At 47.9% G+C, this 12471-nt stretch overlaps 1 protein-coding gene across 4 annotated transcripts in view; it reads right to left on the minus strand.

Moving 5' to 3' along the window:
* LOC135391465 (glutathione hydrolase-like YwrD proenzyme) overlaps positions 1-12471 on the minus strand; it is a 226249-nt gene that overhangs the window by 132301 nt on the left and 81477 nt on the right. For 2 of the 4 annotated variants that reach the window (XM_064621723.1, XM_064621724.1), the window contains one exon: positions 8578-8707. In XM_064621723.1, coding sequence (XP_064477793.1) covers positions 8578-8677 — 100 coding nt within the window. In that variant the 5' untranslated portion in view covers positions 8678-8707. Of the gene's footprint in view, positions 1-8577; positions 9557-12471 lie in introns of those variants that run through there. The other 2 variants (XM_064621725.1, XM_064621722.1) reach the window with 1 other exon arrangement.

Consider the following 12471-nt stretch of genomic DNA (forward strand, 5'->3'; position numbering starts at 1 on the left):
AAGTGGCGATGTCGTCATGCCACTCACACAGAACAAGTCTACCAGGAATTTCCAAGTCATGGAAAAGGTCTGGGTAAAGGATCCAACTCAAAAACATCACTGGATCAAGGGCGTCGTCTTGGGACGCATAGGTAATGTTATATACGACGTGGACGTGGAAGGTAAGAAGCGCCGCCGTGTTCACGCCGATCACTTGAAGAGAAGAATCTCTGCGGACGATGTGCCAAATGCTGATGTCGAGAGCACAACCCGTCCAACTGGTCGATTAGATCTCCCAGTGGGTCTTGCCTTCAGCTCCCGGCACCCAACTGAGATACTTCCTCACGATGACCTCCCTGCGTCGTCGTCCATGGCGTCTCCTGATCGTCGGCCCCCTGTCCCTACCAGAAGATATCCTGTGCGTCGTCGGAGATCTCCCGCACGCTTCAAATTCACAACGTTAGGAGGGAGGGATGTAGTGGATGACGACGACGTTACGGAAGATGAACAACGAGCCGCGTGACGTGCTGCATTCTTCAGCTGGCAATCAGCTGTTTCTCAGCTGACCGCGGCAGTCGCACATTAAACACTGCTCCAACAGGAACCCAAGGTCTAATGTTGGTATTCTTTAGACTTCCAGCTATCACAGTGGCGACGAGGATGGCACTGTGATAGCTGGAAGTCTAAAGAATACCAACATTAGACCTTGGGTTCCTGTTGGAGCAGTGTTTAATGTGCGACTGCCGCGGTCAGCTGAGAAACAGCTGATTGCCAGCTGAAGAATGCAGCACGTCACGCGGCTCGTTGTTCATCTTCCGTAACGTCGTCGTCATCCACTACACAGACGAAAATGGTTCTGTTGGACAAGAAGTCAGCCACCCAGACAAAATGCCTACGAGACACTCTAGCCCGGAGGAGGGTGTGCAATACATAAGTATGACTGACCGTATCATAGGCACGTTTGTCATCAAGGAAAACAGCCTCGGCAATCCTCTTGCAGCTCTTGGCGACTTCAACGGCAGTCACAAAGTCCATAAGGGAGTCAACTGAGCTACGGTGCCGACGGAAGCCCACCATCTCATCGGGGAAAACGTGATTCCTTTCCAACCACCATTCCAGCCTGTGTAAAACCATCCGCTCCATCACCTTACCAACAAAACTGGTAAGGCTAACTGGACGGAAAGAGGACAGGGGCGACGGATGCTTGCCAGGCATCAGCAATGGGACCACTATGGCTTCTTTCCAGCTTGCGGGTACCTGGCCATCAGCCTCCTCCATGAGCTGTTGCATATAAACAGCAAGGTTCGAAGGCCCTCAGCGCCAAGATTTCGAAGCGCTGAATAGGTGATCCCGTTTGCACCAGGGGACGATTTGGGTCAGGACAAACGAAGGGCAGTTTTAAGCTCTGGCAGAGCAAAATCCGTATCCAGCTGTGCGTTCGACGGGAGCGTTATACGCTCAAGATCCTCGCGAAGTTCAACCATGTAGGTATGAAACGTTGCAGTTCCTGCAGCTTCCGCGGCCGCGGCCACAGTTCCGCAGCAGTCCAGAGCTACGTCTGCCTCAGACTTGTTGAGAATCAGAGCAAGTGACCCCAATGGATTGGTGCGTGGAAGGCCATCGCGCAACTTGCCAAATTCTGGCGGGTCTGCTGAAGGACGAAAGCGTCTCACAAAACAGGCGCTAACGCTGTCGATCAAGGGCTCTCAACCTATGTTGCACAGCTTTAAGTGAATGACGCGCTGCGACAATATCGGAAAGTAAACCCGTGCGTCGAGCTCTTCGCTCAGCTCTTCTACGGCAAGCACGTAGTCCACCTGGGGACTACAGCCCGTGTGTCCTGCTGCAACAAGTACGTGTTTCGAGGACTCACGAAGAGAAGTTGTCAACACCTCCGAGAAGTGGTCTGCGGTCATCTCCCGCTGTGATGATGCCTCACAACGCTCCCGGAACACCTTCCAGTTAACCAGACGAACGGACCTATTGTCACGTTGCATGGTACATCCACGGATCGCTATGTACAGGGTGTTACCCTATAAAAGTCTACCCGTGCCACCATGCCATACTCGCCAATTGCTCAATGCAGGTGGCACATTGTGCGGTCTTCATATAAAGCTCATAAGGATATTTAATCTTGGTAAATTTCGAAGTGATTGAGCGCCGCAGCACGAAGTTATAAAATCAAAACGTGCAATTCCCGTAGTCAAAACAATCAAGATGGCGGCGTTGAGAAGAGCACTTGACATGCTGCTCCTCAGACGGCGACGTGTCGCATATCCTGCCAGCCGGATGGAACTGCAGTTTTTATTTCCCTTTCGTGTAACTGTCGTATTTTGCTCAGAAGTAAGCAACGTGAGGAACGAAAATGCCGACGTACTCAGCAGACGACACCCAAAAGGGATGTCGTCTGCTTACTGAAAGGCACTGAAATAACATAACACGGCGACGTCTCTGCCTGAATGGACGGATGGATGGATTGCCAGAGCGACACGTCGCCGTCGGGGAACCGTGTCACAACTGCGAGTCACAACACCGCCATCTTGGCTGTTTTGACTACGGGAACCTTATGTTTTGCGCTATAACTTTGCGTTACGGTGCTCAATCACTTCGATATTTACCATGATAGAATGTCCTTATGAGTTTTATACGTAGGCAACACATCGTGCCACCTGGATTGAGTAATTGGCGAGCACGGCATGCCGGCGCGGGTAGACTTTTATAGGGTAACACCCTGTATATACCTCTCTCATCACAATCCGTAGACCATGACGCCTTTCTAAAGACATCTTTCGAGCAGATAGAGACATCGAGGACATCCGTGTGTTAGCTCCACATGGGACACGGCTCAGGTTCGATCAACAACTAAGCCCGTACAAACTTTTACAGAGATCACACACTTGCGGCCGCGCTCCACGGTGTCAGGTCGTCGTTCTCTTCTTTTTCCCTGCGTGCGCATCAATGCGCCTGTAGGCTGTCTTCTTTGTTTTCTACACTCGGCCGTCCTGAATTCTTAACGTCCTTGTTAAGAGCACACAAAAGAAGAACAAAAGTCAAGGCTCACCCGAAACGAAACATTAGTTCATAAAACGTAGTCCTTCAGTCGTGCCAATCTCGTGCTGGGATAAGTACGTCATCTAAATAGCAGAGCGCTACTCTTCCTTTCAAAGGTCCTAAGACACGATCGCTTATCGCGACCTGATCTTATAAGACCTAAGACACGATCGCGATTCATGAGTCGCTGGAAGACAGCCGGTGCGTTTGTAAGTCCAAACATCATTCTTTCGAACTGACCAGTTTCGTCCGGCGTGATGAATGCCGTTTTTCTTTTCGCTTCTTCCGTCAAGGGTACGTGCAGATACCCATGGGCGAGGTCTAGGATGGTTTTTCAGGGTCGCTCCAGCGAGTCCTTCAAACAGGTCAATATTTGGCAGGGGATACTTCTCCTTTACAGTTTGTGCGTTCAGTCTTCGGTAATCAACCACTAATCTCTTCTCGCCATTCTTCTTGTCTACCACTAACACAGAGCTAGCGCAATCCGAGCTTGTCTCAGTAACCAAACCAAGATCCTTCCACTCCTTGACAATCCTCCGTATTGTTTCGCGACCTTCGGCATTCGTTCTATACGGTCGCATTGCAACGGGTGCAGTGCCTGGTAGCTCGACAATGTCCATTTCAACAATCGATGCGCAGCCCAATTCAGCTGATGTCATTACAAAACACTCTCTGAATTCGTTCAAAAGATCAACCAGGTCCGCCAGCTGCTTCTCCGTCAGAGTATAACCAACCTTGACCTCAGAGTACCCGATCGGCTGGCACTTCTCCTTGGGGATATGCTCCTCGCTCTCACCACTATGTTGTTCCACATGAACTTCTAGGAAGTTGTTCGCAGCAACTTGCAGAACTTCTACTGGCTCGGCTCTCCCCAGTGACTGCCCCTTTCTGATGACCGTATCAGCATTACCGACTGGAAACATCGGCACAGTGACTACGCCAAGCGTCATTTCGACGAGCACGTCTTGTCCACAATGTCGGTAAAGAACGGGACTTGTGATCTTGTTTTCCGCGGTTAAAGTGATCCAGTTGATGGTATCCTTCTGAAGATCATATTGCTCACTTGCTCTCATACGAAGTCTCTCCCGATTCTCAAAAGGCTCTAAGTGGGCAAACGGACACTCGGTATGTTGCCAGAAACGGAGGCAGCCTCCTACTCTTGCGTATGTCAGATAAGGCAGTTCGGTAAACGTTCTTCCAACCAACATATCCACAGCTTGAGCTTCGTTCGGCACCACAAGGATGGGAATGTCGCTTCCTACAGCATCGTCAATCGTTAGGTCAGCCTGGCATCTTCCAGTACTCCTAGTGACAGGCACAGCGTTGTTGCCAAAACCATACAGATCCGTTGCTTCAGGTACAATCTCTAAGCCGCAACGTGTTGCTGCCGAGGCCCGAAGAAGACAGCCAGAACTGCCGGTGTCAATAAGGCCGATGAGGTTGAACTGGTTGTTTAGCGTGACCAACTTTAAAAGAACAGTGTTCTTGGCTTCTCGCGGAGGTTCACTCACTGTGTTTGCTTCGTTGCGCTGCATTGGTTCCCTGTAGTGACGCTGAGTGTGATTCGTACCATTACATCGCAAGCATTTTACGAGTCGTTTTGGCTGTGGGTAGTCTCGTGCATTGTGGCCATACTGATTGCAGTTCTAGCATTTCGGTTCTCCCTTCTCATTCAACAGCGGTGGCCGCCTATCTTTCGTACTTTTCTGAACAGGCAATTTTCTTGGAAGTACCCCTGCGTCCTGAGCTTGCGCCGCGTCGACCGTTGCCCTACGTTCCCGTGGCGCACCATAAAACTCTCGCCTCTCTCGTTCGATTCTCTAGAATTCTTGTATGTCGTGGAGGAGATCATCGTCGTCGTCGTGCGTCTTTCCAAGAAGCATCGTACTGAGCTGCCTCGAACGTAGTCCGGTTATGACTTGCTCTCGAGTATCACAAAAATCTAAATAAGCTTCCTTGCAGAGGCGTACCTTGGCATGAAAATAAGCCACGGTGCTTTCGCTGCGCTGCTGAACGCGTCCCTGCATTTTTCTCCGACGTTCCGCTGCATGTGTTTGACTGACAAAGGTCCGGCGAAACTTCTCCCATCAAAGTTTTCCCATGAGGAGATTTCAGCGCCACGCGAGCGCAGCCAGTCCTTCGCAGCTCCCGTAAGACGGGACTTCGCAGTCTCAAGAACAAAAGACGCTGGCCACCGGTGCAAAGTGGCAGTTCTCCGCACGTTTTCGATCCACTCCTTTGCTGACGCTGCATCCTCCGAGCCGTCGAAACTTGGCAAATTCTTACTCAGGTCGGGCATTACTTGAAAAGTTGAAACGGCGGACGCCTCTGTCGTTTGCGCTTGCGTCGTCGTCGTTGAAGTCAATCACTCGAGTAAGCCTTTCAACAGACGGTCTTTTCCCATGATAACGTTCAGGAGTTCTCTCACACTGACATCAGTGCTCCGGTCGGTGGTTTCAATTGAGTCGGCCCCACGAGGACTTGCATTCCCGTCCATGTTCTACCGTTAGGCCTAGTTATGCCACACGCAGATTCTCACTTTTCTTACTACACGCTCCTCTTTCCGGTCTTTGCTGTCAGGTCGTCGTTCTCTTCTTTTTCCTTGCGCGCGCATCAGTGCGCCTGTAGCCTTCTTCTCTTCTGTCTTCTAGCTGTCTTCTTTGTCTTCTACACGTGGTGAAGTCCCTACGCATAAATGTGGAGGAGCCATCGTTCAGCAAGCACACATTGAGTTCGTCAATGACGTCGCTCCATATTCTCCTTTTGGTGTCCGTTTTCCGACTCACAGTAAATCATTTTACACCTTTATTATTTACACCCTTTACACCCTTTTCTATTCCGCAAAGCGTGCAAGAAGAGCATTAGTAAAGGTGTAATAACGACATGCACCACGTTTTAACCAATGCCCATCATTAAGGGTGTAAGTGGGGTGTTGAAACAGGTGTTTGCCGTCTAATACACCTTTTTTACACTCCATTTGAATTGGCAATATGGTGTTAAAAATTGTGTTTTATTTCGTGAGAGAAAAATCATGCTGGTTTCACAGCTCCGCTCAGCAAGTATTCACATTATAGACGATAACCTGAGTTAAAAACACAGTATCTGAATGGGAGATATGTTAGAAATTCAGCTTATATCTTTGACTCGTTGCAAGCGAGGATGTTAAAAAAAACGCATTCCCGTCACCGTTACAAACGTTTCCCGCCCCACCGCTTGTAACGAACGTGCCCCAACAAATTGTATTTCAGTATATGGTCCATCCGACACGTCAGTATAAGGTACTGATGGTGCCCGAGGTCTCTTCAGGCCTCGGCACTCACGTTGGTCCCACAGTGTTACCAAGCTAACGAAGCGTGCCTGCGACGCATTGCGCTCCGGTTTAGGCTCTACGATGGAACCACGGCTGGAAGTCTGCCGTGTTCACTGTGCTGGTCGCCATAGAAGCAAGATCGTCGAATTGTATGTCTCGGCCACTGGTCTCGGCATGCTGCCGCTGAAGCTTCTATTACACTATTCGCGAGGGAATATTTGCTAGCGAATAATTCCATCTTAAAAGACTTTCAATAGAATACTCCCCTTTTAAGGGTGTTTTTCTTTTTAAACGCCCATTATAACAGTGTTTTATTCGGAATACACTTAACTAAAGGGTGTGTTAGAAAACACCCATCATATGAGTGTAAAGGTAACACCAAAAAGGTGCGCGCCATGGGACAAGCCATTTACACCAAAAAAGTGTAAAAAAGTTTACTGTGATGGGTGATGTGCATTGATATCACCTACGAGAATGAATGGAGGAGGTAAGTTTTCCAGAAGATGCTTCACCTCACGTTACGTAAGGGCTGACGAGGGTGGAACGTAGAGGCTAACCACAGTGAGCAAAACGTCACGGAAGCGTACTACACACGTGACGTAGTCTACAGCAATAGCCGGCGGCCGTGGCTGCACAGCAAAAGTCAAATCACTTCGTACGCCACACTATATGGTACCAGCTAAGTCGAAAGTCATCTTTGACATAGGTTTTGCTGATGGCCAATATGGGGGTCTGATACTTCAATAAAAACAATTTCAAGTCAGGGAGACCTACGTAATTTTCCTAATCATCCTAATCTAATTTATAGCATGCTTTCCTAATCCATCTTGGCAAATTACTAGTGAATTTCAGGTTAGAAAAAGTTAGTGATCCTACGTAGTCCCATATGCTTACAACATGCATGCAACGTGGCTGAATCTGGAAAGTATTGGTGCTTGCGTCAGACACGCAGCGTCGCTATCACCGATCCAGATCTATACTCTACGTCTTTCTTTGTGCGGTGGGTAAGAGGACCTGCGACCTTGAAATAGTCCTTGATATACTTTGGGTAGTATGATGTCAGTCCAATTAATGACTGCGATTGAGTTTTGTTACCCCGTGTCGGATGCTTTCCAATTGCGTCTATACGAACGGGGTCCAGAGCCGTCGCGGGGCAAGTTTGTGCCCGGGGCAGGGTAAACGTGAAGCATCCCCCCCCCTCACTGCCGTCAGAAGCTCTGTAAACAAAGAAAAGAAAACGCTTATTTGCACTGCCGAGACCGTAAATTCAAATTCTCTTCATTCCTGCTTTATACTGTCTAACCAACCTACCAGAACCTGCCGTTCGGCGCCCTCTTTGGCGACGGCGACCTGTTCGAATGACTGCCCCTCTCTCCCCCCCCCCCCCGCCCCCACTTCTGCTCTGCGTCACTATCGTCAGAGGTGCTATCGCAACGTTGTGGCCGTCTATGTGGATGATTTCAAGGCTTCTATAATCACTTAACTAATGAATAACCAATTAAAGCGAAAGCGTATTCCATATCAAGGCAATCAAGCACTCCATGGGAGATAAACGTATGAAAAAAAAACAACTTCCCAGGAACAATGGAACCGGTTAGTGGCGCGTTGTTACCGAGTGTTCTGCACATAAGTCTCATTCACTTTTCCTCACTCCTTTCTGACTCTGACGGCAGTCGTGACGATGTGCTCTCGCCTGTGGCCAACAGCGGCGAGATGATTTCGACATTACCCCGGTGGAAGGCTTGTTACCCCGGGAGGACCGTGCGCCATGAGCCAACTTCATAGAGAACATTACCGACATCTGAGGAGAACACAGGAAAAACACCCACACATCGCAGGCGGGTTACCTCCCACGTTCGATGTGGAAGGCAATTTACTTAGCCAGTATAAGGCACAGCAGTAAGGGAATAGACAAATTAGGAATCGAGAGGGACGGCGATTGGGAATAGACATGGTGATTAGGCCGTATGGTACAGCATGTTTGAAGATCAAAGGGTCCAGACTGTGTCCCGGTCTTCAATGCATTCGGCAAATCGGGAAACACGATTTTACAGGTACATATGCACGTCTGTCACAGCATGCCATGTTTAGCAATGGTGAAGACAAAGAATGAAGAAAGACGCTGCTAATCGTATCGCTGAATTACATTTCTGCAAGTATCTGTTCAACTCGGATTGACGCACTTCGTCAAACACCGATGCAACCAAGCGCTAACTGACATGCAGGCTGAAACGTACCTAAGGCTGCTGTCGTCGCCAGTGGCTGATCGGTGCTGACACAGCCGTTGAGACCCAGGACCGGAGAACGCCGAGAAATGTACGGAACAGGCTTGGTCATGTTTATTGTTGTATCCGCAAGGTATCCGCACTGCAAATACAAGAAATTGACGTTGTTCTTATTGCATAGACGATGATGCTTTGTGATTTTTACACATGCCATATACGGACAAGCACAGTATATACGTGTTACGCGATCCAAGATCAATTGTTTAAAAAATTGGGTATGTGGGAAAGCTATCGCTTGTTTACTTCTCGCAAAAACATGCGACGGGATAGGAGTAGCGTTGCCACCCGAACAGTTGTTTACCGGTTGAAAGGCAATCGCGGCAGCGTGCTGCCGGTATTTTACACCATGAGGTGATTCGAGAAGTATGTAAATTATATCTTTGAAAATAAATTATTTCTGTTCGTATTCTTTATTCAGTCGTTAGTACTTAGGCTTGTTCCCTACATGTAGTTATACTGTAACACCAACTGTCCAAATGGAACAAACAGCAAGATTTTGTGTACGCTACTGAAAGAGAGCCCTTCTCTCTCGCTATTCTTTTTTATTTCTTTTTTTTTTTTTTTGTATTCCACTCGCTCAGTTATCTCCTCCTCCTCCCCCGTTTGACTCCTATAGCGAAAGGTGGCAACCCTAGATACTTGAGTAGCTATATTTCCGTATGAATGTCGGTTATGTGCCGGCTCTTTGCCTGGCTAACCTTTCCTTTCTTTCTTTTATTTTTCTTAATAAACATGTACTCCCCCCCCCCTCGATTATGTTAAATAAGAGTATGGCTCGTGTAAGTGTCCCTCTTGAATGCATCCTTTTAGCTACTCAAGGAACACTGTGCAAAGAAAATGACTACGGACAATCAGCATCTGCGACATTGCACTTTTTTTTTATTAGTATTATCATTTCAAAGAACAAAGAAAGCAATCGCCGGGTTCGAAAATCGACCCACCTTCCTTGAATAGCGAGGAGTAACGACTCGCACGTGCCAAGACAGGTGACTTCAGTTTGCAAGATGCATCATGTTCAGGATATCGCTCAAAAGTGGACGGTGAGCTTTCGAAAAGCAGTGGAAGAGGATCCCCGACTAACCGCGGTTGTGATTAAGCACGACTGCAGCAATGACACTACCCTACGGGAATAGCAGTAATGCCCACTAGAGGAGTTGATAAAATGTCCTGTGGGGATGTAACTGTCATGCCATGCAGAGCTTCTGGATTACGTTTCGGCAATGTTTGCGGACTGGTTTCTGCAAATTTCCCTGATTACATCTGTGTTCAATTACAAATTAAACTGATATCAGGCCAAATGACTAATTAATTGCTCTTAATGGAATTTGCAGCCTACAGGGACTGTTTTCTTTCGACATCAGCTGACAGGGTGCCAACTACCCATTTTGCCCTGCATGTTATCTCACGTAATCTCTGTAGCAGATATTATTGCCCATTGCGGGATGACAAACTTCAGAATGATGAACAAATACCCGTCCAGCTTCTGGCTTACGTTTCGGCAATGTTTTCAGGCTTGTTTCTGCAAATTCCCTCATTACTGTAGTCATGTACAAATTAAACTGATATCAGGCAAAAGGACTAATTAATTTGTGATATCAGGCCCCACTCTCACCCCAGACAGGGCTTGCTGCCCTGAAAAAAATCCTTGCGTAGCCCCTGGAAAACTTGAAGCAAAGTGTCTCCGCAATCACAGGGAGTGTTAGCATTGTCTGGACGGAGTAAGCAGTTTAGAGTCGATGTACAGGGAAGTGGGAATATAGTGCATGGGAGTGACTTTCAAGCAGGGAGCGTAACAGGAACAAGATGGAGTAGCCAACTTATAGGGGGAATAAGAATTCTAGGCAAAGGAATAAGTTCTAAGTGTGGGGAGTAACACAGCAAAATGGAGTAAGAGGAGGGAGTAAGAATTCTGGGCGACGGAGTAAATTTCGAATGTGGGGAGTAACAGAAATTAAATGGAGTAACTTATACAGAACGGGGAGTACAAGTGAGCAGTTACTCCCCTGTTACTCCTTTTTTTTTTCAGAGTGAGGGTCCACGTGTGATACTTCAACGGCAGCGTTTGGAACGACTCGAAGACTAGTAGTGTAAAACGAAGACAAAGCCGCGGTCTAACCATTATCTTAGTGAGACAGGTGAGAGCTAGCGGTGTATTCATTCCTCAAGGAGCTCGAGACTCCACGACACAAACCTCAGCCCGTGTGGGTACCGCTCACTCTTGCAATTCCTATACACTTGTCTTTCCGGACACTGGCAACATCGCGTTCTCTCAACACCATAGAGAAGTATAGTATTATCCTCGAGATCCAACTGTACGTGACGCTCGGCGGAGCTCCAGTAAGGATACGGCATGATCTGGCGCAGGCTTTTCTACGCGGGTATCGCAGTGTTTTTGGATGAAATGCAGCTGTCAGTGCCTCGCATATTGCGGATGTGTTGCCAAATGTCTAGAACTCGGTTAGACACCTAGTCTGCAGGTAGACCTATTTTATCCCTCCACAAGTCTATGGTTATACTGGTACCTTACTAGTCACCCTTAGGCGTACTGTAGGCCATTACTAGTCCTGCTACCGTACCCGCATGTATTCCTGCAGAAATGTAATGGATTTGAAATCCATACATGCATAATTCTGATAGAAAACGTCAATCTTGGCATTAACATTTATTCTTAGTTAACCACGCACCAAGTCTACAGTACAAAAGGGAGTCTAAAACTGGATTGACTTTGCCGCCCATTAGGCACCTTGTATCTTGACTGATAACCGTTGAACTGGCAGTGGGGTATTGACGGCCATCTCATTTATTTATTCCGATGTGTGGTCGTTGTTGCTGCAGCGCTTCCTGCAATGATTCACTGTGGCTAGAAAATAGAACAAAACCATGCCAGTAAGCCTTATGTAGCCTGCTAATTCTAACTGGTTTGTCTAGTGGCCGCATAAGTGGCTCTCTTCCACAGGATGCCTGTCTGGCTACATAGCAACAGCAAAAACGGTACCGACGCTGATCTGATAGATTCAAAAAGAAAAGATGCTCCAGATAAAAAATTCACAGGACGGTTACAGTTGCGTAACAGGAATTACAACGACAGCTGAAAATCGCACAGTTTTTGTGAGTGTCCACCTGATGTGGACGACGCCGGGATCTCGGGAAACAGCTCTAATGGCTGGTAATTACCAGGTAATTAATTATTGCTGGTACCATCTGGTGATTAAACCCAAAAACCTTTCTGCCACGGTATTCTGTGCTAGCTTTGACGGCTATTGCACGAAATGAAGCTAGGTGAGTGATGGCAACGCCTTGAAGTCCTTGATTATGCACCAGAGTGGTCAAAGTCGCCATCTTGACGCGTATTTCGGCCAATTCCCCGTGTAAAACAACGAGGATCGCCATCTTGTGGGACGGTTATTGCCAACATCGCAATATCTGCCACCTAGATTTGTACCAAAGTAGAAATTATCTGCAAACAATGTGCACCGAGCATGCTATTCCGCAGAATATCCGCTTCAATACGTATCCTGACCAGCCTGAGCTATGGCTGCCGTCGCTCCTCAGTAGGTGTGTGAGTGTGCTCACGGTATTCCCAATCGTGAACTGTCTTCTCCCACCCCTCTTTTTTTCTTTTTTTGGCTATAGTCGTGACGATGCCCACTTGAGTGCGGCCAACAACAGCAAGTTAATTGGACCCCCCCCCCCCCCAAATCACTGCGAACGTACGATCCTGTGGGTTCTGTACAGTTGTGTCTGGCGATTGTGATGTTCGTTAAAGGTCAGATATGCCGATTTTGAAGTGCCGCAGAACTGAGCGATACTCGCGCTGTGTGTTCATTACCGAACACTGAATATGTG

The sequence above is a fragment of the Ornithodoros turicata genome, chromosome 4, assembly GCF_037126465.1.
Source record: "Ornithodoros turicata isolate Travis chromosome 4, ASM3712646v1, whole genome shotgun sequence".
NCBI classification, from domain to species: domain Eukaryota; kingdom Metazoa; phylum Arthropoda; class Arachnida; order Ixodida; family Argasidae; genus Ornithodoros; species Ornithodoros turicata.